Source organism: Salarias fasciatus, chromosome 8 (assembly GCF_902148845.1).
Source record: "Salarias fasciatus chromosome 8, fSalaFa1.1, whole genome shotgun sequence".
Taxonomy (NCBI): Eukaryota; Metazoa; Chordata; class Actinopteri; order Blenniiformes; family Blenniidae; genus Salarias; species Salarias fasciatus.
The window spans coordinates 11,591,906-11,618,608 of NC_043752.1; the positions used below are offsets into that span (position 1 = coordinate 11,591,906).

Consider the following 26,703-nt stretch of genomic DNA (forward strand, 5'->3'; position numbering starts at 1 on the left):
AGCGGCGGCGGCGGCGGCGGCGGCGGCGGGGCTAAAATAGCATGTTGTTGCACCTGTAAAATAGGCCTGACAGAGATAAGAACACTTATTTCATTATTACTCAGCCTACCGGACGCTTTCGGGCCTGCAAATGCCATAAACCCCCCCTCGCTCGTTTTTGATGCTATATAGCGTTTTTCTTCCTCCCCCTATTTACCGTCATATATAGTTAAAAGTGCAAGTTATACAAATAAGCTAATGTACATAGGAGGAAAAAAATGTCATTGTCATGTTTATCTTTAGGGTAGAGGTCGATGTTTAATGCAGCCTAGCAGCTCACTGTCATCTCAGTTTCTCCGGCTTGATCTACCAATAATAGCAAGCTGTTCTGGTCAAATAATCATGTTTATCGTGCTTCACAGGACAGATAATATCTAGATCATCGTTTATCACCCAGGTGTTGTAGATCAGCAACAGTGTGACCGGTTACAAGCAACTTCAGGGTGGCAACTCTGGAATTGAGGCAGTTCCTTTTAAGTTCAGCATCTTCTTGTATCCCACATTAACATCTGTATAAGCTGTATAATATCACAGTAATTGCAATAATCAACCGTGCAGTAGTAGTAATAATTGTGTATTAGCCTCCAGTGAGAGCAGTATGAGTAAGGAACTGTCTCTGAGTCAGTCAGCTCAATATGTTGGGCCCTACCGGCTGGAAAAGACTCTGGGAAAGGGGCAGACAGGTGAGTACATCCGGCATCAGATCATTTCTTTAAGATCAGTCCTGTTCTAGTCTCAATTTGTCTTCAGGATCTTTACACTTCTTCCTAATAACATAATCTTCATTGCATATTTTCAGTCACATCAGCAGTCGGTGCAGGAGACTGATGATACAGTTAAACATTTGTTTGGCGACTTGGTCTTATTGATTAACTTTCTCATTTCACTCTGTTGCTTCCAAAATAACATTGATGACATTATTGACAGTTGCAGAAGATATTAAAAAATATGGTTGTGGAACAAATTGAAATGGGTGGGATTTTCAGAAATCGCGACAAAGCATAACACTAATGATTTAAACCTCTCACATGTTGACATAGACTGATTTCTGCTGACTATTTGATTTGAATGATCATCTCTTATTCCAGATTATTACACAATATCGTCTGATTGATGCGCCTATTCTAGAAATCTGATGAAATATGAGAATTGTAACACCTTATTTCTTCACAGTACTCATAAACAAGTGACAGTCGATACAATGTGGTCATGTTTAGCAAACTTTGTTGTAAAAAACAGACAGTAGGACAGTAGGAGTGAACAGTTTATGAAATATGTCAGTAAGATTTCAATTCCTTTTACAGAAATCCAGAGGGAAACCTATCATATCTAGTTTAAAAAATCACGAGTTAAAGTTTACCCTTGGAACTTGAAACTATGAATTGTTTTACTTTTAAGTACTTTAATGAGTCCCCTAGTCAGTGTTAGCTTCAAAACATGCTTGTTTTTCTTGTGGACTATGTTGGATTAATGAGCAAGGTCCACCCACCTCAGCCTGTGAAATCGTGAGGGAAACACAGTGCGTAAGAAGTGAAAGCAGTGGATGACGGCTCGTTTGGATCTGTCATCCATGCCTGTCTCTGTCTTTTCCTTCTCTTCCACGTCTCCTCCATCTGTCAGGGCTGGTCAAACTGGGGGTCCATTGCATTACGGGTCAGAAGGTAGCGATCAAAATAGTCAACAGAGAGAAGCTGTCTGAGTCAGTGCTGATGAAGGTACGGTATGACGCTGCCGAGGTTGTTCACAGTGACGATAATGATGCTAATTCTGTTTATGGCTTGATGTGTTGTGAAGCTACACACATGCAGCTTCCTGTCTTCTATATTTAATCGTCTTTATTCATTCAGCACGTGCTTTACAAACAAGACTGACTCTGATTTGGTCCTTTGATCTTTTTCCTGTCTCTTTAAATTCTTCTCCCTGACCAGGTTGAGAGGGAGATTGCCATTCTGAAACTGATCGAGCATCCGCATGTGTTGAAGCTGCATGATGTTTACGAGAATAACAAATACCTGTGAGTTCTCTCTGCATTCAAAAGGAGCCAGTCTGTATGCTTTTTTTTGCAACTAACTGGTCTTTCAAATTGCGATGAGTGTGACTAAATAATACTCACAGTACTACCAATGTTCCATTTTTGATCCGTCCTGAGGAGGAATACTTCAGTGTTGTCTGAAAACCAATGTTGGAAAAGAAAAAAAAAACATGTTGGCTGAAATTTCCTTGAAATTGACCTTTTCTAGAAGTGATGCCGTTTAGATCATTTTACATGTTTTGAAAATGAAAAACGGTAAACCTCCGAGTCCTCGTCACGCTGTTCCCGTTGCTGACAGGTACCTGGTGTTGGAGCATGTGTCCGGAGGAGAGCTGTTCGACTACCTGGTGAAGAAGGGCCGGCTAACTCCAAAAGAGGCCAGGAAGTTCTTCAGGCAGATCATCTCTGCCTTGGATTTCTGCCACAGTCATTCCATCTGGTAAATTGTTCTACAGAGCTCAGTGGGTCATGTGTGGAATAACAGTCTCGGTACCTTTGCTGACTTATTTGAATGAATAGCAGTTTGAGAGACAAAACGAGTGAGCAGCCTTGATTCTGTAGAGTCAAACTAATGTTGTATGCTGTCTTTTTGCAGTCACAGAGACTTGAAGCCTGAAAACTTGCTCCTGGATGAAAAGAACAATATTCGTATTGCTGACTTTGGAATGGCCTCCCTGCAGGTGGGAGACAGTCTGTTAGAAACCAGCTGTGGGTGAGTTCCTGCTGTGCGTGATGCTGGAAGCATAACAACAGGTCATTTCTTACATTTCAACCATTTGGTCTCTAAATTTGTGCTTTTTATGATCTACAATCTTTAGATATAAAATATATGAGTAGTTACAAAAGTTTAATATGAAGCTATGAATGTTATGTTTAACTATAACTGTGTAACTGTAACTTTCTTGCATTATAATCACCTGAAACACATTTCTGTTTTGTTTTAGATCTCCACATTATGCTTGCCCTGAAGTCATACGGGTAGGTGCCCTGTTATTTGTACCAATGATATTCTTACGGCACAAACATGACTTTTTCAGAATCATAGAAATATAATTTACACATTCATTCAAGGGATATTGAATGTGGAATTTGTGCTGGTTTTATGTGAGCTTATGAACGAATCTTTAGGGCACTCAGGAGATTATCCAGTCCTATCAATGAAAAGATGGTTTCACAGTGATTTGGACCGAGATTGACTAAGTGCTGGATTAAAATGGATTAAGGCATTTGTTTTGACATAGATAATGTCGGGCATATAGTCTTGGATGAACATTAAATCATCTGAAATTTTCTCAATGAGTGTGACTCGTGTGTGCATCCCAAACATCAGTGGCCAGCGAATTCACAGGGATTGTGTTTTTGGCAGGGAGAGAAATATGACGGGCGGAGAGCAGATGTGTGGAGTTGCGGGGTCATCCTGTTTGCCCTACTGGTGGTAAGTCTTTCATTCGTGTTTTCCCAGAGCAGTTTGATCATTTCACAAAGTGGTGTTTTTTTTTTGTGTGTGTGTTTGTAGAGCTTACTTTCCAGTTTTCCCATCTGCGTCTCTGTGTGTTCTCTCCCTTTCCCCTTCCGCCCCGCAGGGTGCCCTGCCTTTTGACCATGACAATTTACGCCAGCTCCTGGAAAAGGTAAAGAGTGGAGTGTTCCACATGCCCCACTTCATCCCACCGGACTGCCAGTCCCTGCTCAAGGGCATGATCGAGGTCAACCCTGAAAAGAGGCTCACGGTACGAGACCGCTCACACTGTTATGCTGACAGCATCCCAAAATATTTTAGTCAGACTCTGCCTGCATTAAATTATCCTGGAGTGCCTTCCTTTCACTGCGATAGACTGGAATCGTCCTATTAGGGTGCTTTGACTAATGTTATTTTGAATCTCTTTGGACTCACTTGTTAGATGGCTCCATTATTTTTGCTTTAAACTAGGAATAGACTACTTTAATCATTGTGTCAATTTGTACTTCATCATTGCAGCTACTAAGGAATAGTTGTATGTCTCTACTTTTCAACGGTGCACCCAGTAAAACAGTAATCTGGAGTCATTTCAGTTGATCCCTGCCTGGTTCAAATAGACTTTAATAAAAAAAAAATGTGAATGTGACCTGCTGGTCATCATTTACCCATGTCTGCTTTAAATGATGGTGCTGATCTGAATTTAAAACACTTCTGCATTCACATCAAAGAAGTTGTAATGCGGGTGTTTAAGCGCATCCAAGTCAGAGTTGTACGGTTTTGCATTGAATGAAAATGCTGTAAGAGAAAAACTCAGGTCTGTGTTCATCTCAACAGAACATACAGATCGTTTTGAGTTTTTTGCAAATGTAAATAAAGAAATAAGTGGTGCAAAGTATTTCCACTGCACAGCTCTGTGGCCATCTGGCTGCTAACAGACTGCAGAAGCTAATGGTCCCATCTGCCCTGTCACCCCTTACAGTTAGAGGCCATCCAGAAACACGCCTGGTATCTGTGAGTATACCTTTCTCTTCTTCCTACCCCCGGCGCGTCGTATTTGCCGCCGCGCGTTTCATCTGTGTCTTTCCTGTACGTTTCACTGCGCGCCGCCGTGCGCTGTGCACGTGTCTCCTAGGGGTGGTCGTAATGAGCCGTGCCCCGAGCAGCCTCCTCCCAGGAGAGTGTGCGTGAGGCGAATCCTGTCCCTGACCGAGCTGGATCCAGATGTGTTGGACAGCATGCACTCGCTGGGGTGTTTCAGAGACCGGGTCAAACTCACGCGCGATTTGCAATGTGAAGAGTGAGTTTTATTTCCGACGCAAACGTCATGCAGCAGACACACTGATGCTTTAAACAGTGACGCCATGGTATGATTTGTATAAAAGCCGCATCATAATGTTGGTTATAATAAATCACCACTTCCCAATGATTAAAAATTTAAATTGCACCGAGATAGTGTTGCCGTATTGAATTGTGCTCAAGATTCCTTTTTACTCTGGTTACTCGGTCGTGTACTTAATGTCTTCGAACGCCTCATTATTATTGACCCTGTGTATTGTGGATAGACATATTGAGTGCTGTCTGGAAGTGCAGAGAGGAAATGGTTTCTTGTCCATCAGCTCATGTTGAAACGCCTGTCCTGAATCAACCAAACTAACCACACTGCAGGTTTAAAGATGGCAAATTGTAAATAGAAAATGACAGTTAGATGGGGCTCTCACATTGGGCCATTCTAGCAAATGTCAGTGCAGTCAGCCTCAGTAAAAATGACGAGTATAAAGTGGAATGAATGGTAAAAGGAAAAAGAAATGCAGAAAGATGCTGTTAAGAGTGGTATACATTGTTTTTTACTAGGAAAACGTGTGTCATGGACTTGTATTTAGTCTGGATTCAGAGGATTATACATTCGAACAGAATTTAGCACAAAAGAATGTGAGTATGAGGGAATATGTTTCTGTGCATAGCTGCGTCCCGCTGGTTTTTGGTACAGTCAATATACTAAACATCTGTCAACACAGAGATCTGGAAATCATGTACATCTGTCCGCGCTGCTGAGATTGGCCTGTTTCGTGTCTGAAAAGTCACAAAATTTGATAACTTCTTCTCTTGCTGCTTTTTCTAATGAAAGCTGAATGGCAAACATCTGAATTTGTGTCAGTAATGAGAAAAGTTTGACACGTATATTTGTGAGTTTTGTTTTTAGATTTTGCATCCATTTTATGATACATAAATGACACATACTGCTGTTATTTAAATATTTTAATTCAGTGGACTTTATTCTTTACTTCCTCGCAGGGAAAACCAGGAGAAGATGATCTACTATCTGTTGCTGGACAGGAAAGAGCGCTACCCCAGCTATGAGGACGAGGACTTGCCTCCGCGCAATGACGTAGGTCAGTCATTAGGGGGCAGGAGGGATCCGTCCAAGGAAGGAACCTGATTTTCTCAACCTGATTTTCTCAGAAGCAGATGTACCAGTCAGTGAATCTACTGCCTTCCCCAGCCTGATATTTCAAACACTTTGCTTTAAACGTCACAATCTTTCATTTTAAACACGAGTGTTAGCATTAAGTAAGAGGCAGAATGGAAACCGAGCAGATTTATGTTTTTGTGAATTCTAAAACCGAATCGATTTTAGTATGCTTTCTACGAAGGACGTCATTTTCTTTTACGGCTTCCCGTACCAGACTTCACTGGACATCTGCAAGATTTCACTGTGGAGTGAAACTGGGAGAGGGCAGCCATTCTGCCTGTGCAAATGAAGCTAAGTTTATCACAGTCACAGATGGTGCAATGAGTGAAAGGCCTGTGGAAAAACTGCTGTCATCATGATCTTTTTTTTTTTTTTTCTTTCCCAAAGTGCTAAGCAGAAAATAAATGCATAGTGAGGATCTGTTACACTAACTACTGCTACCCAGCATCAAGCATGAAACGAAAAGCAGCAAGGTGCATTAGTAGAAGTGACGTAATTACAGTATGGGGACCAAAAGTAATCCGATTATCTGATAAAAATCACATCATATCAACACAGATTGAAGTGAATTTTTCTCATGAGGATTTCAATTGTGTTACTCCATCATGAAATCATCTTAAACACTTGAATGTATGCTTTGAACTGTTTTAATCTTGACAGAAATAAATCTGAGGCCTTCTGTCTGCAGATCCTCCCCGAAAACGTGTTGACTCTCCGATGCTGACGCGCCACGGCCGCTGCCGCCCTGAGAGGAAGAGTCTGGAGGTTCTGAGTGTCACTGAGCAGGGGTCTCCCACCCCGCCTCGCAGGGCCCTGGACACAGCTGCACACAGCCAGAGGTACAGTGTGTTATTACAGCACATATACAGTACGAGCAGCGTAAACACTGCGTATAGAGAGCATCAGTGTTGCACAGTTTCACTTTCTGGATTTTAACCTGTCCTGTCTTTGTCAGGTCTCGCTCAGTGAGCGGAGCATCCACTGGTCTCTCCTCCAGCCCACTCAGCAGCCCCAGGGTAAGGGGTCTGTCAGCCAGCGTTTACCAACAGTACACACTGACGCTGCTCTTTCTTTTAACCTGATTCCATTATAGATACAAATACAAATGTCCAGCAGTTGTTACCTTTATTGATTTGCTTTCTTCGGTTGGTACAATCCCGAAATGTCATTCACTGCATTGTTGAAATATCAATATTCCGTATTATCTGTTGCCTTTGTTGTTTTATGTTGCCTGTCCCTGCTGCTAAACGTTTTTACCGTCACTCTACTCAGGCACAAAGAAAACATCCACTTACTAATCTCCTCTGTCGCTTTGACATCACAACAGCAAAGCCTCAATTGAAATCTTTCACATGACAAGTTTCCATATTCCTTGCGTCTTCATGTCCCTTCTCTTCCTATAATCACGGCAGTTGAATAGGCTGTAGAGTGGAGGATTGATTTGATGTCTTAGATGGGCCTTGAAAGGTCAAATAATTTGACCTCAGTTGGAAGCAGTTTCTGTACTGTGACACCTTCATTGCCACTGTTGTCTGTTCCTGTTCTTAACATTTTCACCACCACAACTGTCAAATTCCTCACTCGCATCAGAAATGAAAAGCCGTTTAAAGGGCCCAGCAGACAGAATTTAACAGCAGGACCGCATTCAACACTTTCACAGCTCACAAGTTGCACTCTTCTGTCATTTAGCATGATATTCATTTCCATCCTTTCTCCATTTTCCATCCCTTCTCTTTCTTGTTTTCCATATCTCCCACCCCCCCCACCCCACAAACCTGCCCCCCCCACCCCACCCCCACCCCTCCCCTACCCCCACTCCAGTCCTATCAGAGCCCCGTCTTCACTTTCAGCCAATCAGACGTCACCTCCGCCACCGCTTCCCCCCTCACAAAGGAGTCCAAACAGGGGAGCGCCACCACTCCTCGCGCAGCGCGGGCTCACGACAAGCCCAAAGCCCCCCCTAACCCCAAGACCCAGACCCTGCCCAGCAAGGGACCCGCCGACCGACCCCACCTGCAGCCCATCAAATCCCTGCCTTTGCACAACCCATCCTCTCGCTCGCCCTCCCCTTCCCCGCTCCTGTCACCCATCCCCCGTTTCTTCTTCCCTTCGTCCTCTGTCCTGAAGTCAGTGACTAAGAGCTTCTACCCAAACTCTGCCCACTCTGTGCCGCAGGTCACCCCCCAGGGCTCTCCGTTGCCCACACCCCTGGGCACCCCTGTCCACCACCCTCACCACCCCTCCTCCACCCCGCCCTCCTCTTCCTCGTCCTCGTCCTCGTCCCGGGCGGAGGGAGGGGGAGGGGTGGGCTCGCTGTCGCTGACGCCACCCTCCAGCCCAGGAGGGGGCAGCGGCATGGCGGCCAGCAGCTCTGCCCACTGGAGGACCCGGCTCAATTCTTTTAAGAATAACCTGCTGGGCTCGCCTCGGTTCCACCGGCGCAAATTGCAAGGTGCGTTCACACGCTTCCGGAGTGCATCATCAAAACGTGTCCTGATAGAGCAGATTTTCTCTTTGAATATAAACTCCGGCTGTAGATTTACGCACAACATACATTTTAACAGTGATTTGTCTCTCTTAGTTCCTACATCAGAAGATATGTCCAGTCTAACACCAGAATCCAGCCCTGAGTAAGTGACGATTTGCTCAAACGGCGTTTTGTTCGTTTTGGGATCCGGCGGCTCCCTGCAGCTGCTGTGCTCCGTATAAACATTCTGTCTTACGACCAGGTTGGCTAAGAAGTCGTGGTTTGGGAACTTCATCGGCTTGGAGAAGGAGGAGCAGATCTTTGTGGTGATCAGAGACAAACCCCTGAGTTCTGTCAAAGCTGACATTGTCCACGCTTTCCTGTCTGTGAGTATATCTCATGCGGTCTGTCTTTCGCGCCTCCTTCAAAGCCGGTTCGCACGCCTCTCACTGTCAGAGCTATAAGCAACGCACTCTCACACCGTACCGCACTCCATTTCGCTCATGATTTCAGTCTTTTTCTTTGTTTAATCTTCCTTTGACCTTGTTCACTCGTGGCACCTTCAAGGATCACTTTTGCTTTCACCAATATCTCACTCTGTCTCTCTTCCTCTCCTCACCCTCACCCTTTGTCTTCCTATACTCACGTTGGTCCCCATACCTCTCCTGCCTCGTAAGTCTGTCGGTCTCTCTGCTTCTTCTCTGTCTCCCCACCACGCAGATCCCGTCTCTCAGTCACAGCGTCCTCTCCCAGACCAGCTTCCGGGCCGAGTACAAGTCCTCCGGCGGCCCCTCCGTCTTCCAGAAGCCCGTCAAGTTTCAGGTGGACATTGCCTTTTCCGAGGGCGAGAGGGAACGGGACAGGGAGAGGACGGAGAGGGAAGGGAGGAGGGAGACCGGAATCTACAGCGTGACATTCACTCTCATATCAGGCAAGTGTAGTGGACTGCGAAATCCATTTTTCAGTATTTCAAATATTTACATTTCAAACGTGCAGTCTCATGTTGTATTAAAAGTGAGATGGAGTGAAGGAGGGCATGGCGATGGTTGGCTGACGTGATGCTTAGATTATTCTACATTACAAATAACACTTACACTCACCCTAAACTACGTGTGTTTGCCTTGGCACGCGTCCAGGTCCGAGTCGCAGGTTCAGACGAGTGGTGGAAACGATTCAAGCTCAGCTCCTCAGCTCCCATGATCAGCCGCTGGTGCAAGCCCTATCTGGTAAGACTCGCTGCAACACACTCTTCTTCACAAGAGACCGAAACTCAACCAATCGTGGCTCGCCTGCCTCTTCCTGCAGATCCCTTCCCAGACGAGAAGAACGGCCGACCCCACGGGACCCCCACCCGCCAAAACTCGCGGCGCTCTGAGGGTGGGGGCGACAGGTGCGAGTGGGGCGACCGAGCGGACGGCGGAGGCATCGGAGGCAGCGGGGGAGTCCTGCAGCGCAGAGGCTCGGCGAAAGAGAGAACCCGGCTGCTCTCCTCCAACGGAACCCAGTCCCAACCGTAGGATAGAAGGCGAGGCCACACAGCAGGATGCCTGAAAGAAGACAGTGTAACTTCATCTCCAAGTATCCCTGCAAGCCATGAGCTACTCCTATTCTTCCTTGACTACGTTACTGAGGTGCTTGACCATAGCAAGGATTGAACCTTTTCTCCCATCATGCAGTTGTTTTTTTTTTTTTTTTTTTTTTTTTTTTTCTTTTTACAACTCAACATTCTCCTGATTTTTTTGGGGGGATCTCCTGGATTCTTACCCTTAAATGAGAAAGAAGTGTTAAGTAGCCACCCTTTAAAGAGAAAAAAAAAAGAAAAAAATCATCTGAATGAGCAGTCTGGCGTCCTACATAGATACAGCTTCACAGATCAAACTAGGAATTTTGAAGTGCTAATGTGCATGCCAGTTAGAAACTCAGCCTGCTAAAGGATGCCGACATGACCAGTTAGGCTAGTCTATCATATCATCGTAATACAGTATTTGACACCAAAAAAGAAGCAACAGTCTTGTGATATTCCTCAAGATTTCTTTTTAAAATTCAACCCCGTGCGTTCATATCACCCTCAAGCAACATGCAATGACCGGTCCGTCACGAAATAGATACCAATGCATCTCAGCAGAAGAACCCTAAAGCGTTAGCAGCATGCTGGCACCTCAGCTGGTGAATAAAAGGTCCTGATTTGTCCTCCTGGAATTCCAGCAGTGTCTTCTCCTGAGGTAAAGAAAACCAACAAAGTAAGCTAAGTAAGTGAATGTGAAAAAAAAAAAAAAGATATTTTTTTATTTAGTTTTTAATTTATGATTGTGCGTTTCTGTTGAGGATGTCAGTAGCACAGTGATGGCGGTGAAGGCAGCGGCCGAGACACTTTGTGCTGCTGGACAGGAGAAGCTGACCCGTCGTTCGTTTCAACTTTAATGTTTGGATTATTTTGTATTTCATTTTTACTCAGAGACAATGTGAAACAATGCATCTAAGATTTTTTTTTGGGCGTTGGACTCTTGTTGCTCTGAAGAAAGTTGTTTTTTTTTTGATTTTACCAGAAATATGAAGAAGAAGAAAAAACAAAACAACAAAAAAAAAACACGATGCGTGAATTGCTCCATGAACCTCATCAGCTGTTTGTGCCCAGATTGAATGAGAAGAGCGTCCCCTGACCTGTGGATCAAACGGAAACCACTTTTTTTCCTCGTCGAGCTTTGTCTCCCGTTGCCATCAATACTCACCTACTGACCTATAACAAAGTAAAAACAAACACAGAGACACACTGGAAGAAGACTCGCCAGCGGACATTGTCATAATGCCGGACTTTAAAAGGCTCACAGCACCGGCTCTTTGTCGGACGGGACTTCAAAAACGGGAAGCAAGCGGAAGTCCTCTAACCCCCCCCCCCCCCCCCCCCCCCCCCCCCTCCCCCTCGCTCCCGATTTCAGCGTTCGCCAACAAGCCAAGTAGTCCATCGCTGCACTCCCACGCTCGCCACCGAGAGTCGCACCATCCTGCAAGCAGACGTAGCAGCTCGGACAGTCACTGTCTCCGGAACCCTGTCAGACTTCGTCCATGTTCATCACCAGTCTTCCATGCAGCACAATATGCAACAAAAGTGCAGAATGTTTCCAGAGAGATAACACAGTGCTACACTTTTATTTTAACTGTGTTTTTTTTTTAATTTCTTTATATATTTCTCCACTATCCATTTATTTATTATTTATTTATATTTATTTGTGTTCTTGAATTTTCCATGTATTTGTTTACAAGCTATCAATGAGAAATTCCCCCAAAAAAAAAGAAAAAAAAAAGTTGATTTTATTTAATTTATACCATCTTCTTTGTTGGGGTGGGGTTTGCTTTTAAGGACAGATTTTAATGGCAGTTCTGACACGTTGCTCTCATCGCTGATCTCCGTCTGTGGCTCACGTTTCGACCACGGTCACTGGAAACCCGTGTGTGAGACGGGCGGGCGGCGACAGAGCGAGCTGAACACTTTGGCCGCAGGTGCGTTTCGAGCTGAATCCACGGGAAGATTTCGACCGACGGTCAAACCCCGACAGGCACACGGTTTCTCACACACACACACACACACACACACACACACACACACACACACACACACGGAACGCTTGCTGTCTGGCTTCATTTCTTGCTTTCACGCCGCATCCCTTCGACCCGTCTGTCTGCCTCCTCCTCATCTATGTCGTGTGGCTGTCGTCACGAGAGAAACTGTACCTGAACTTGTTTGCCTCACTACACACACACAGATACACACACACATGCAGATACACACACACACATTAGGATTGCTCACTGTCATCAGTTTCATCTTTCACGTCACCTCACCACCGTCACTTTCATTGACCCAACTCTGGCTAAGATTGTAAACTATTCATTCATATGGGTCAGTAGAATAAGGTGTTTAAAAAAAGAAATGTCTGTATCATAATTTAAATATAAAAAGTGCACTATTATAACTATTGCCTGTGATAAAAAGAACAAATATGATTGAATTGATGGTCAAAATAAAGAGAGATCCACCTTATTGTTATGGTTACATTAATAAACCCTAAATTCATATGTGTGTCTATTTAGTTTCTGGATTATGGAGGCGTCTGCTTGTGTTATTCTTTTCTTTTTTTTAACTGATTACCAATTCTAGGATGAAAAAAGAAAGCCGGAGTCTGTTTTTCAGTCTGGACAGAGGTATTATTTGTGTTTTGTTCTTCGATGTAAAGTGATATATTAACACCATAATGCAACACCAACTAAGATTCACCCAAGATAATAAAAAAAACTCCAATAATAGACATCGAAACAGTAATGAGATAGAAAGAAATTTGTTTTTCCAGAAATGTTTTAATATAATGTTGGTTTCACACTCAGAGTTCATCTTATTTCTGTGAAAATTTTGCTTCAGAAAAAACTTCCAAGCTTTTTTTTTAGTATATAACTGTTTCATTATATGTACAAATGTTGTTTTCCAAGTATGAACCGAATTGTTAAATGAGCTGTCCTAAATTATGGTTTTAGACACAATACTCAAACAAACACTATGAGAAGCAACACGAACAGAACTAAAAAAAACTACAAATAAATGTAAAAGTCAAGAACCTGTATAAAATGATCAGTCTTTGTTATAAAGCAGAAAAACCCTACAAAAAGAGCGAACAAAAAAAAACAAGCAAATGTAGGACGTGACATGAGAAGGATATAAAGTGAAACAAGAAAATCATTGACATACAGAGTTGCAGAACTACTAAAGTCCTCATGGTGATACAGTAATACTTGCAAGAAGGTGGTGAACAAAAACATCTTGTAATCCATGAGTTCTGTACCTATAAGATACATGTGTCCAACTCAAGGCCCTCAGGCTGAATCCGGCCCTCGGGTAATTTGCTTGTGGGTCTCTAAAATTTTCCCAGAACAAACAATAAACAGCATTTTTGTGATCGCAATATTTCCATCTTGATGTCTAACTTTGTTTGCAAGTAAGTGAGTGGAAGTCGATCGGTAAATAAAAGCACCAATATGCCTGAGAAGAAGAAATGCAAGCAGAGGGAGAAAAGTTCAATGACAGTTGATGTACATAAACATAATGGTTCCAAAGTTTCTTCTGAAAGTGAGACTATTACAGTTTTTCACAATTGCTAAAACACTAAACCCCATTGCCTGAACCAAACTCTCAGTGGCCTAAACTCATTTTTCGAATCAAACACTCTTTTGGCAAAAACTTAAACACTGTCCAGGTCCTATGCTCAATTTTCAAAACCCATCTGCTCTTTTTTGCAAAACCTTAGACACATTCTCAGTCACTAAACACATTTCACAACATTTTTGCAAAATTGTAATCACTGGCAGCAAAATGTGAACACAACTCCAACACAGCTGTCATCTTTTACACACAACAACTCAAAACTGAACACACATATTTCTAATGATGTGATCAGACCAAGTGCGCACAAAGACAAGATGCTGGAGACTGAATCTCCAGGACCGTGACCATGCAGTAGTGTGCTTTTGTTTGGTTTGTTTTGTATTTATTTTTTGTTATGACGGTCAATTTAGATATCACTTTGACTTAGATGGGTTTTTTTTTTTCTAAATGCATTTCAAATACGTAAAATAAAAATTTTCTGTGCACTACACACTCTGAAAACTGCTGGGTTACTGTAAAAATAACCCACATTGAGTGGAATTGCTGACCCAGCGCTGGGCCCAAAAGGGACCGAGCCAATGCTGGGTTATTTCTACCCAGCTGTTTGGGCTGAAGAGTTGACCCTGAACCTGGGTCAAGATTTATCACCGGGTCTTGGAAAGTTACTTTACAGTAAAAATGTAAACCCTCAGAATTCAGAAACACGTGCCCTCTGCCATGCAAGGCTGTCAAACCCTCCACTGGAAGCCAGCTGGGGTTCAGTGCAGTTCATTGACATGTAGAGGAAAAGATTTGAACTAACAACTGCAAGGCAACCACTCTACCAACTGAGCCACAGCCACACAAGTATAAGGAGGGGGATGTCATATGTCTTTTCCTTCTTAGCCATTGCAATAATCTTCTGTGAGAACACAGGACTCCAGTTTTCTGTTGCGTTTGTTGCCAGAAGTCTCCAGATGCAAGAAGGAGAAGGAGTTGCAGGAGTGTTCAAAATGGTGATTTTGTTCAAATCATCAACTCACTCTGCTGGGTCGACACAATTCATCTAATTTGGGGTAAAAGTGACCAAATCTGCACAAAATCTAGGGCTACCCAGGAAATGGGTTGGGAAAATAACCCAACAGGTTTAAAAGTGTGGACTGCTTGCTGTGTCCTCAGTTATTTCATGTAGTGTCTAATGAATGAGCTGAGGTGAACATGTTTTTACCTGCTGTGTGTAAGATCTGAACGCATAGTGTGGTTTCGATCACAAGAGAACTGGTTTTGAGGCGATAATTCGATTTTGACAGAAATGTCTGAGGTTTTGGTGAATGTAGTGTGGATTTTTGGATTTGTGTTTAAGGTTTTGAGAAAATGGATGGAGGTTTCAAGAAATGTGTTTTAGCAATTGTGAAAAACTGTAAGAGAAGGCAGACTGTGGTCAAAGTGGAATACGTTTTTTCTGATCTTTGATCGTCATGTGGTGCTGGATCAAGAGATTTAGTCTTTTTATATTTTAATGTAAGAAATGTATTCTACACAATCAATTAAGAGGGTGATCCTGATGTGGTTCTTGATAAAAAAAAATAAGTTTATTATGAATCAAATTGAAACCCATTTTGAAGAAGTCAGCTTTCTTTTTTTTCCATTATTTTTTGACAGGGATTTTAGACGTACTTTTGGATCTGTTATTTTGAGTCAGACTTATCTGCCGCAGAGGGAGGACATTAGATCCTCATGTTACATTTTGCTTCTTTGTTCGAGCAGAACTTTTGGCTCGGCCCACAGCAGCGGCCATGCTTTAAGCAGGGTGCTGAGATTTCCCACGGTCCGTGAAGGCAGCGGCGGCAGCAGCAGCAGCATCAGTTCAGTTTGAGGCCGAGCGGCGCGACGACACAACTTTCTCCCTCTCCGCGCCTCTCTTTTCTGCAAATAAACGACCGCAGGTACGTGGACTGACTTTTAGCAGTGTCATGCCGCGCTGGTCTCAAGTCTCAAGCCGGTAGCATCTCCGCTGGAGTGTAAACGGGGCTTATCAGCGGGTCGTTTTGTGTCCCCCGTCCACAGAAAATGGGCAGGGCGCTCGGCTACAGCAGCTAGCAGCAGCAGCAGCAGCTAGCGTCAAATTCAAAGCCTCTTTTTTTTAGTTAAATATAGCGTTAATGTCCACTTTCTGACTCACTGTGTCTGCAACTTGCAGCTGGAGAGTGTAGGTAAGGTGAGGTTGATGAATATTCACATCGAGATGAGTAATTAATGGAAATGCACTTTTGTTGTCAGGACCAAACCGCATGTTTTGGTTGATTTGTTTCATAAAAAAAAAGCATTGGCTGCCTTTGATGAGGTTTATTGATTCGTGTCTGCTGTATGAATGAGGTGATACAGCCGTGGAAACAATGGTTTGCTCCTTTGTCCTGCATACATGTATGATCGTGGTCACAGTGCTGTGTTCCCGCACAGGGTTTACACATTAGCTACTTCTAGTTTCTGTTTTTATGGTCAAGCTTACAAAACACCCATAAAGGGACATTCATTCACTTTCTGTGTTATTCTTCAAAAAGGCTCAATCATCAATCTTTTAAATGTCCTCCAAAAGTAAAAGTGCAGGTTCAGACTTGTGAACTTCTGGATGTGCATTCCTTCTCTGTTGAAAGTCCTGTTTTAGATTTTATGTTCCTGTATTTTTAGGAAATCAGGTCATTATGAATGATCATGTCTTTTACTAGTGAAGCACAAACCCTCTGATCACTAGAGTCTCCATGCTTTGTGCAAAATATAGAAATCTGACCTGAACCTGTCCATCTGAGGTACCAACACTCTATAGCACCTAGATTTATAGCATCTTGCAAGTGAGTAAAATTGCAGAAGTGACTCAGTTTGATAACATTATCAGTGACATAAACACACAGTAGCCAGCCTATAGCCTCAGTTAAAAGGCCTGTCAGCCGTTTAGGTTGTCCTGTCTGTGTTTGAGGCTAAGTAATGTGTAAGAAGGTCACGCTAACGCAATAAACTTCCAACACAATCTGTGGATCTGAAGTTTTGTGACTGTCATTTCATCTACCCAACGACACAGAGAAGCTCTCTTATTGGGGGGGAGTATGGCTTTCAGCTAGGAATAAATTCAAAAGAAGAAGTATTTGTTATCACTGTCTCACCTACACTGTAAATGAATGTTGCTCCTGTTTGTGGGTGTGTGACTTCAACGTTGTTGCAAGGACAAACACAGGTGGACAAAAAAAACCAACCTTTGTGTCGTCGTTAAAGCTGCTGCAGAATTGTATCTTATTGTTTCAGTGTTCCACATTTCATCCAGCAAAAGACTGAACATTGAGTTCAAGGTAAAGATAAGCTCGCTTTGCTACATGTCTGTATAAAGTTTGAGCATGTGATATGGAGCAAACCTTATATTTGACCAAAGATCTTGTTCTGTACATGACGTGAGCATGCCAGGGACGACTATTGACTGAAGGCAAACAATAGAACAGCAGGAAATGTTCAGAAAGTTCACGAGAGAAACAGCACTTCAGGCCAACAAAGAACATATATTGTTAAGTGATTATTATAGTCCCTCACAACATATAATAATTAAGATAGTTTATTGTGCTTTAGAAGATGAAAACTCCATCGAATAAACAGAAATCTAATCATCATTAGCAGCAAATGCGTCACTATTTTTTTTTTTTTTGGAATTCCCAGTTCTGTCATTAATATGCCTTTCAGGTCTGGTGTTATGGGAATCCTCATGCTTGTCCTCCTTCCATACATTTTCCTTCCTCTCTGTAGTGATGAGCCTGCCTCACATGTGTTTAACTTTCACCTAGTTTTGTCTCTTCCTGCCCAGAGAGCACTCTGTATCTTATGTTTATCATCAGCATGAATGAGCCTGTTTCAGAGGTTTCTAATGATCCAAATTATTATTCTGTAAAATAAAATCACACCAAGCGTACCACTGTGTTATATATCTTTATTTAGGCTTTTGAAAATGTATTTATTTTTGCCAACTGTTGTTGTGGTCAAGGAGTCCTGTTTGTGGACAATAAGGGAATCGTAGCTGTGTTTGCCTTTTTGGACACACAGTAGGAGCAGACGTCGCCTCCACAGGGGTGCAGTTGTGTGTCAGAGTGGCTAAACCTCAGGGCATTATCCGCTGCCCGTCCGAGGACGAAAATCAATTGGCTTTGTGAAGAGGAGCAGTAGCCGCTTCAAACAAAAACAAGGTCCAATCGCGTCAGCGTTTCCCTATCAAACCCCATCAATACCGGGCTGACTTCGCATTTGAAAGGAGTCATAAATATTGTGCTTTCATTCAGATTCTCATAGAAGATAGATGTGTTTAGCCAGGCTCGCACGCAGACGTTTTAGCAATTCATCCACAGTTTGATGAATCATTTGTGCGTCTCCCTGCAGCCTTCACTCACACCTTCAGGCCTTCCTTTCCCATCAGCTGCTGCAGTGGGATTGCACATCAGTAAAGAAATCACGGTTCAGATGTTGGCGTCAGCTGTTTCCACTTTATTTTTTTGTTCATTTTGCACAATTTGAACCATTAAGGCCGGAGATGCTAGGGTTCTGTTGAAGATAGTTTAGATTTGGTGCTTAAAGTACTGGTTAGATAATAGTAGTTCAGTGAAGCAGGTTAAAATGACCCCAGAAGACTTGCTTGTACGTGTATCTCAAGGATGCCTGTGCTAATTATGACTAGATTTTCAAAAAAATCATATTTTATACATTAAAGATTGGGTTCAAAATGCTTCATTTGTGCATTTCTCTGGTTCTTGTTTAAAACAACTGATAAACAGAAAAAGAGATTTTGAACTTTATTGAGAGTAACACATGGACCGAAGAGATAAAACCAGACCAAACATTACAGGTTATATACACTCAAGTGTTCACATCCTTTCAGCTTGATGTGTACAACTGAGGAATACCATTTTCTAATGCCTTGATATATTTTGTAAGCGATTTGAGAGTTTGAGCCCCACACATTATCATTTCAGAATATAAACTATTTTTATCTCATTTTGTTGAACTTTGTTTTCATGATATAATTTAAGGTCACGTTGTGCCTTAAAGACATGATAGCATCATTATTTTTTTTTTTTTGCAAAAAGACCATGAAGACTGGTTTGGCTGGTTTTCTGTGTGATCTGTCTTCAAATATTAGTAACTGTGATTTCAAACGTTCACGGTTTGTGCTTCTATTGTCTGGTCAGTAGTTTTCTCCTATGAGAAAACTTCTTTTGAGAACATTGGCTGATTCTTTGAACTGTTCATTCTAAACTTTTCCTGTTTTGGGCAATCCCTGCGCTGCAGGCCGTCTCATCGTGCGCAGTAATCATGGCAGAAGCCCACCAGGCGGTGGCCTTCCAGTTCACGGTCACCCCGGAGGGCATCGATCTGCAGCTGTCCCACCAGGCACTGACGGAGATTTACCTCTCCGGCGTGCGTTCCTGGAAGAAGCGGATCATCAGACTCAAGGTATCCGTGCCCTGTTCCGACTCTTTCCAACATTTAGGCAAACAATTTGAATAACTAGAATTAAAATGATGTTTAACAGGAGTCTTCAGAAAAATTTCTGTGTATGTTAAACTGATTCAGTTTCAAGTGTGATCCAATAGCTTCTGCTTAAAAAAAAAAAAAAGAAAAGAAAGAACTATCCTAAATATGTTGTTATCTCTCCCGTGAACAGAACAGCGTGATAACAGGGGTCTATCCTGCCAGCCCCTCCTCCTGGCTCTTTGTGGTCATAGCGATCCTGGCCACCATGTACACCCGCTCCGACCCCTCCATGGGACTCATCGCTAAGATACAGGAGCACCTGCCTGTCAGGTAACACACATTTGTTGTCCTCACGTCCTGAAATTACAGGTGAATTTCCAGTTAAATCTGCTGACTCAGCAGCACACACCCTTCAGACACGCCTCTTTTTTTCCCCTGCCTGAACATTTTGTTCCAGGGAGATTGCCACTTTCTTTTATTGTCTTTCTAAGCATTCAGGCTGAGGGGATATTCCTCACAGCGTTCTCTTGTTATACCTTCCGCTGATTCCAGCCAGTCCATGAGCACGCAGTGTCAGGCGGTGGTGTCGGCCGTGCTCTTCAGCACCATGCTGTGGCTCCTGCTCATCTTCACCATGCGCCTGTGCCTCAAGCAGCTCCTCTCCTACCACCGCTGGATGTTCGAGCAGCACGCCAAGATGTCCACCACCACCAAAGTCTGGGTGGTCAGTGCCGCTCCCCTTCGTTTTCATTCAGGAACTGAACAGTAACACATTCACACACCGCCGTCCAAGCTAAAGCACATCACATAATTTATTAATAGTGAAGTCCAAGCCACAAATTTTAATATTAATGGCATCAAATCCAGTTAACTTTAAGATGCTGTGCCAAACATACAACACGTTTTGCGTTTGGAGTGTGTACATATGCTTGTGTGTCCCTGCCAGGCTCTGGTGCGGATCTTTTCTGGCCGGAAGCCGTTGCTCTACAGCTATCAGGGTTCGCTGCCAAACCTCCCCGTGCCGGCCGTCAAGGACACAGTCAAGAGGGTGAGAAGTCGCATGAAGCGGAGGAAATGACAACATGCTGATCAGTGACCATAAAACGGATGGATCTTTGCTCACATCCATTATTTATTGTCCGATTTTGTCCTTGATAATCTGACTACAACTTAGCGGTTAATGAAAATGCTAGGTTTTAATAAAGATAATTGGTTAAACGCACTGCTGAATTATAGTGTTGGTTCTGTCGTCTCTTTCGTTCAGTACTTGGAGTCGGTGCGTCCGCTGATGGACGATACGGAGTACGAACGCATGACCAAGCTGGCCTCGGAGTTCGAGAGCAGCCTCGGCAACCGGCTGCAGTGGTACCTCAAACTCAAAGCTCTCTGGGCCGCAAACTACGTAAGTGACGGGCCACAGCGGTGTCGGGAACTTTGCGGCTGCTTGAATATCCAAAGCGAGGGCATTGAAAGAAAATCTAAAATCCCATTAACAATGCATATCTTGACAAGGTTTTGCGGTTTGAATTATTTACCCTCTGTGAAAGTGTGGCTGCCAGTCGGCTGCATTATTAGCTGCCTCACCAGATGCTTTCTGTGTGTTTCAGGTCAGCGACTGGTGGGAGGAGTACGTCTATTTGCGGGGAAGAAGCCCAATCATGGTCAACAGTAACTACTATGGCATGGTATGGCTATTAGATTACCTGAAGCCACACTTTTGGTACAAGTTCTTTGATTTTTTTACAACCAGGGCATTAATTTATCCATGAAACAGCTTATTACTGACATAGCTTTATTAATAAATCTCTTATTGATGTTTCCTCTTTGAGGTTCATGGTCTGACAGTGGGTTGTCCTCACTTTTTTTTGACATCTGAACAACGTTCCTAATATCACAGCATCTCCTCCACATTGCTCAAGGTGTTTTAGTTATTAAAGCCTGTGAGGTGTGGAAGGGGTTGTGGGTGCTGTGTAAAGGATGTGATTATGTGTTGTTATCTGTGTGAAGTTTGGCCTTATATATTCAGTCTTCCTCTTTGCATGGCGCTGTTTTTGAACTCTCCTTCTTGTGTCTTTATCTCTGTACCTCCTCCAGGACTTCTTATACGTGACCCCGACGCCCATCCAGGCGGCCAGAGCGGGCAACAGCATCCACGCCTTCTTCCTGTACCGCCGCAAACTCAACAGAGAGGAGATTAAACCTGTGAGTTAAAGCAGCTTCAACTTGTTTGATACAGAGCAGTTTTTCTTTGTGGAATTCCAGTGTCATCTGTATGTTATTGGTAAACGGTGTGTGTGTCACGGTGGCACCAGGATGTGTTGAGGTTGTGTGAGTGACAGTCATTCATCCATCCTTCAGTCTCTGTTTGTCTTGACTGTTGGTACCAGATGGCATGTGTGTGTACGTCCATTCATTTTAGTTTTATGTGAAGGCATTTCCCTCGTGTTCTCATACCATGCTCATCTCCCACCCCCTTCCCTTTTGTACTCTCCTCAATCTCTCCTTCGCTCGCTTGCTGTCTCTTTGTTTACTTTCCGTTTCCCCTCCTCGCTCCTCGGTTCACCCTACACTCCTGCCGCTGCTGCCCTCTGTGTTTCCCCCTCTGCCCTCGCCTCTCCATTTCCCAGAGTCGCATCCCAGGCACTGTCATTCCTCTGTGTGCCGCTCAGTGTGAGAGGATATTCAACACCACACGCACTCCTGGAGAGGAGACCGGTAAACACACTGACCTGCTTTGCACACGCATGCGGACACGCAGAGCGCCGGTGTGTCACGGATGACACACCAGCGATGACGAGGCACGCTGAAGGTGTCCGAGCCCTCCAGAGTTCAAGTGCGGAGTAGAAAATAGTGTGAAAGCAAGCGTGTGTGTGTGTGTGTGTGTGTAGTTGGAGCAAGGCATCTGTGAGTCACAGTGTGTTTGATGTACTGCTCATCTCTCATCTGCCTCCTCTTGCTGTCTGGACCTCTCTCAGGTCTGTCTAGGTCTCTGAAATGCTTGTTTTTTTAACTAATAATACCTGTTTTCTTCTGCCCACACACCCTGTTTTTCATCATCCTTCCTTCTCCTCCCTGGCACACTTTCACATTTATCCCAATACTCCTTTCTCCATTTTTTTTAAATCATCCTTTTCCTTTCCCATCAATCTTTCCTATCCTTTTTTTTTGTACCTGCCTGCCCATCTTTTTTTTCCCCTGCTCAGTGGTTGTTGAGGTCTGCAGTTCCTTGCTGCTCCTATCAGTTTGAGAGGATGTTTGACACTTGTCGAATCCCTGGAACGCTAACAGGTAGTATTTATACTCTTACATAACCGGCCTGGTTCTAGTTTTAGATCTTTAAATGTCACGTCACTCTCGCGAGAATTGTGTGAAACCTCCTTAATGTGTATAATTTAGACACATCACCGTCTCATGCGAAGTCTCCGTTTGTCCATCATGTTGAGGAGCTGAGGTCTTGATACAAACCCTGACACACTTGGGGAATAAAATAAGTTGAGGTTCTTTTTCGTAGTTCAACGTAATTCCGTGTAAATCTTTGGCTGTTGCAGTGAACTTAACTTTTTTCACTCTGAAGTTGAGCAGAGAGTAAAATCTAAAGCCTAAGGCAACGTCTGCCCTCACTCGACTCATATCTTTGTTATTCTGGCAACAGATCTGAAGTTGTTCAATGGGGTGTGTCAGGAATGTGTTGTGGAAACATTGCTGCCATTTCAAGGTGTTGCGCTACACGTTTTCCTCTGTGCTTTGGACGGCAGTAAAGGTGAATCCTAGTTTTGTTTTCTGCTGTTACCAGTTATGCTGATTTCATTCATTTATTAAAATGTTTGAAATTCCCTCTAGGTGGCACTTCAGGGTTAGGTCTTGACCTTAAACGTGGAGACTGAGGTTCAGAGTGTGTGCTCAGATTTCATTCATTGAAATCCTTCAGATAAATGCATTTGTTTACAGTCTTTCTGCTGTTTTCGTTTTCTTCTCCCAGACACTGTGCAGCACTGGCAGGACAGCGACTACATCGTGGTGTACCACAGGGGTCGATACTTCCGTCTCAAGGTGTACCAGGCCGGCCGTCTGCTGTCTCCACGGGAGATTGAGTTCCAGATTCAGAGGATCCTCGACGACTCCTCATCTCCTTCCAAAGGGGAGGCCAAGCTTGGAGCCCTGACTGCTGGAGACAGGTCGGTTTGAAACGCCGGTCGTGGTGAATTCACAGCGCGCCGCGTCGTTTTCATCTGCATTCATTTTCCTCCAGGATTCCGTGGGCTAAAGCCAGAGCCAAGTATTTCAGCAGTGGGGTGAATAAACGCTCTCTGGACTGCATTGAGAAAGCAGCCTTCTTCGTGACCCTGGATGATGATGAGCAAGGCATGATGGGAGACGACCCAGCGGCCAGTTTGGATCGCTATGCCAAGTCCTTACTGCACGGGAAATGCTATGACAGGTACCGTCATACTGAACTGATCCGTCTTGTTTTGTTGTTGGATTATTACAGTGATGGTAACGTCCGTATTGCTTCCTATAGCTGTTCTTCACATTGATGTTCTTTATTTCTAATATTCTATAGGTGGTTTGACAAGTCCTTTTCAGTGGTTTACTACAAAAATGGCAAGAATGGAATAAACGCAGAGCACTCTTTTGCTGATGCACCAGTGATAGCACATTTATGGGAGGTAAGAAGCACTGAAGTTAATTTGGTTGCCTCTTGCTGCTCAGAATCTAAGACGTAACTTATGCTTACTTTTTTCTTTTTCCTCAGTACGCTCTGGCCACTGACAGCTTCCAGCTCGGTTACAACACGGAGGGTCACTGCAAAGGGGAAGTAGATTCATCACTGCCACAACCACAGAAGCTAAACTGGGAAATTCCTCCAGAAGTCAGTTGAATCATTTACTGTATTTCTTCATTTCTGCACAGCAAGTGAAAATGCTTCTTTCTTGTAACAGAACAGCGTTCAGTCGATGTAGTTGATTTAGAATTAGTTTCAAGTAGTTTATTTACAAAGGAAAAAAGACTATTAAGTTTTGGTCTGATTTTAAAATTTAACATTTATTTAATCGTGACTTGTCAGACCAATGATAGGGTGGCTCTTTTAGAAAATGAAAACAGAAGAGCTGCATGTTCACTTTCTCGTACATGTCAGTAACGGAGCCAGAATGTAACTGCAGGTAATTCTAAACCATGGTGCTGTTGTCATCAGTGTGTGTGTGTGTGTGTGTGTGTGTGTGTGCTGATGAAGTGGTCTCTCTTCACGCGTCTGTCTCAGTGTGAGGAGCAGATCTCCCAGTCTCTGGCCGTGGCCCAGGCCCTGGCCGATGACGTGGACTTCCACGTTTTCTCCTTCCGAGACTTTGGCAAAGGGAAGGTGAAGAAGTGTCGCGCCAGTCCAGATGCCTTCATTCAGATGGTTCTGCAGTTGGCCTACTACAGGGTGAGCGGAAGAGCAGCGTGTTGCTTTTCTCGGACACAGTGACCACAAAACAAACCCTCAGCAGTAAACATGACGGGATACGGGGGTCCTGTTAAAATGTGATGATTTAAAAGTTTGTGTTTTGTGTTTTTTCGAATCCTCTCCAGACCCGGAAGACGTTTTGTTTGACTTACGAAGCCTCCATGACGCGTCTGTTCAGGGAGGGCAGGACCGAGACCGTTCGCTCCTGCTCCAATGAGAGCAGTGCCTTTGTCCGAGCGCTGGAGGGCGGAGAGGTGAGAACACGGAGACGGCCTCCTAAGCGAGGAGCCATCGTTGTGGTGTACCTAACCATTTGCCAAAAGCGGGCGATTACAGGATTACGTCCTCGTTACAAGAGATTATGTGTGATTGTTGTTTTCCTCTCATGAATCACAGTCTTTCTATTTATAATGTCCACCAGACAGCAGATGTGTGCCGGCGCTTGTTCCGTGCGGCGTCGGAGAAGCACCAGCAGCTGTATCGCTTGGCCATGACCGGAGCCGGCATCGACAGACACCTGTTCTGCCTCTACGTGGTTTCCAAATACCTCGGAGTGGAGTCCTCCTTCTTGAAAGAGGTTCGTTTCTTCTGCTCCAGCGAGACGTTTTGACCTCCCTGGTTTTGAGGCGAGCAGAGCGGTGACCTGACGTGGGCGTTTCAGGTGCTGTCTGAGCCGTGGAGATTGTCCACAAGTCAGACCCCAGTCCAGCAGGTGGAGCTGTTTGACCTGGTCAACCACCCAGAGTACATGTCCTGTGGAGGAGGCTTTGGGCCGGTCAGTTCTTCATACACAGTCACAATCCATCACGCTGCATAGATACATGACCAAACTATAAACGGTCTCACCGTTGTGGGCTTTTCCTCCCCCAGGTGGCTGACGACGGCTACGGGGTGTCCTACTACATCGTGGGAGAGAACATTATTAACTTCCACATCTCGTGCAAACACTCGTGTCCGGACACGGTGAGTTTCAAGCAAGCTGCCGTTATTGGAGTGCGACGACACTGGACAGAACAGAAACGGTGCCGCTCGATTCTCCTCCAGTGATGGGAGCTGAATGAGCAGCACAGTTTCAGTCAGTAAAGATTTTGATAATTATTGCAGGTGAGGTGTCACATAATATCTGATTAATAAAATTAAAGAATTTAAGATCTGTTCTTTAAGAGTTTATATTTAAGCAGATAGCTGTCGTTTATCCCAGAACTGTTTGTCGCTGTTATGTGGGTCTGTAGAGTTCAGTATGGAAAACTCATCCTGCATGGGTGTAAAGGAACGGAAAGCGATGTTATTTCAGTGGAGGAGTGGGGAAATCTTAACAGCAAGTTATAAAACCACCCAACTTATTAATGTCTCGGAGACAGATTTGTGCTTTCAGAACTGACCTCACTTTCACCTTTTGAAAGATTTGCCTTTTTGAAATGCTTGAGGGAACAGGTGAAGTTTTACTGCCTTTGGCTGGAAAATCTCTCAGATGTGAAGGATTATTTAAGGATGCACACAACTCTTGTCTGACGTCTTTCTCTCTTCTTTGTCTCGGTTCAAGGATGCCCACAAGTTTGGCGACCAGATCAGGAAAGCCCTGAATGACCTGATCCAGCTGCTGAGCCCCAACCCGAAGGAACCGAGCAAACCGGAGGAGAGTCGACCCGAAGCCAAGAAAGACAAGTAAACAGCCACACCGTGGAAAGGATGCTGAAGGGAAGACGTGCAAGCAGACGCTCTGCGTTCTACATTAAGGCTTTATTCCTTGTGCAGTGGGAGAGATTTCCAGACGCACAGGTGACTTTTAAAGAGGGAAGTGTTTGAGATGGAGCTGATGTTTTTACTGAGATGCATCTTATATTTGTGTATGTTTATACTAGCTGTGTGTGACGAGTTTGTGGAGAGAAAATAGGCACTTGAAATAAATAAAGCGTGATCAACTAAAGGATGTTTATTGGTTTAGTTTAGTTTTCACAATTGAACCTTTTTTTTAATATATATATATATATATGCCAGAGTCCTAATTATCTTCAATTACCGTAACAAGGTCAGTCTGCAAAGCACCGTTCAACGTTAGGGCGGAAAATCCTAACGGCATCTTACTGCAGGGAATAATTTAGTCCAGAAAAGGGAAAGTTGTAGTGTTGTGACACTCTCTGAATACGCCACTGTTTG

The 26,703-nt window shown here is 43.9% G+C and overlaps 2 protein-coding genes across 5 annotated transcripts; both read left to right on the top strand.

Moving 5' to 3' along the window:
• The first annotated feature begins 511 nt into the window (after positions 1 to 511).
• Positions 512 to 24,109, top strand: brsk1a (BR serine/threonine kinase 1a). 4 transcript variants are annotated; one of them, XM_030098167.1, is made up of 20 exons: positions 512 to 722; positions 1,660 to 1,754; positions 1,968 to 2,053; positions 2,370 to 2,510; positions 2,667 to 2,783; positions 3,016 to 3,049; positions 3,438 to 3,506; positions 3,655 to 3,801; positions 4,510 to 4,541; positions 4,663 to 4,827; positions 5,823 to 5,920; positions 6,689 to 6,839; positions 6,956 to 7,016; positions 7,822 to 8,452; positions 8,582 to 8,630; positions 8,730 to 8,853; positions 9,188 to 9,398; positions 9,604 to 9,693; positions 9,773 to 10,027; positions 24,100 to 24,109. In XM_030098167.1, the coding sequence occupies exons 1-19, from the start codon at positions 638 to 640 to the stop codon at positions 9,982 to 9,984; spliced, it is 2,598 nt and encodes an 865-aa protein (XP_029954027.1). In that variant the 5' UTR covers positions 512 to 637; the 3' UTR covers positions 9,985 to 10,027; positions 24,100 to 24,109. The 4 variants fall into 4 exon arrangements, with proteins under 4 accessions (XP_029954027.1, XP_029954026.1, XP_029954029.1 ...); XM_030098166.1 differs by lacking the exon at positions 24,100 to 24,109 and having other exon boundaries at positions 9,773 to 10,618; XM_030098169.1 differs by lacking the exon at positions 24,100 to 24,109 and having other exon boundaries at positions 8,176 to 8,452; positions 9,773 to 10,618.
• On the top strand, positions 15,437 to 26,703 carry LOC115393271 (carnitine O-palmitoyltransferase 1, liver isoform). Its single transcript, XM_030098170.1, has 19 exons — positions 15,437 to 15,544; positions 18,915 to 19,079; positions 19,291 to 19,430; positions 19,653 to 19,824; positions 20,047 to 20,148; positions 20,365 to 20,502; positions 20,708 to 20,785; positions 21,195 to 21,302; positions 21,728 to 21,815; positions 23,080 to 23,275; positions 23,350 to 23,538; positions 23,662 to 23,767; positions 23,854 to 23,970; positions 24,361 to 24,525; positions 24,672 to 24,800; positions 24,968 to 25,123; positions 25,208 to 25,321; positions 25,417 to 25,509; positions 26,090 to 26,703. Exons 2-19 carry the CDS (start codon positions 18,939 to 18,941, stop codon positions 26,213 to 26,215), a joined length of 2,358 nt encoding a protein of 785 aa, XP_029954030.1. The 5' UTR covers positions 15,437 to 15,544; positions 18,915 to 18,938; the 3' UTR covers positions 26,216 to 26,703.

Bases quoted from the DNA above. Each gene is read 5' to 3' on its own strand.
- brsk1a (XM_030098167.1), top strand. From the start codon at position 638: ATGAGTAAGGAACTGTCTCTGAGTCAGTCAGCTCAATATGTTGGGCCC. The intron at 1,755-1,967 runs GTACGGTATGAC...CTCCCTGACCAG, and splicing joins CTGAGTCAGTGCTGATGAAG to GTTGAGAGGGAGATTGCCAT. The intron at 2,784-3,015 runs GTGAGTTCCTGC...GTTTTGTTTTAG, and splicing joins CTGTTAGAAACCAGCTGTGG to ATCTCCACATTATGCTTGCC.
- LOC115393271 (XM_030098170.1), top strand. From the start codon at position 18,939: ATGGCAGAAGCCCACCAGGCGGTGGCCTTCCAGTTCACGGTCACCCCG. The intron at 19,080-19,290 runs GTATCCGTGCCC...TCCCGTGAACAG, and splicing joins AGCGGATCATCAGACTCAAG to AACAGCGTGATAACAGGGGT. The intron at 19,825-20,046 runs GTCAGTGCCGCT...TGTCCCTGCCAG, and splicing joins CCACCACCAAAGTCTGGGTG to GCTCTGGTGCGGATCTTTTC.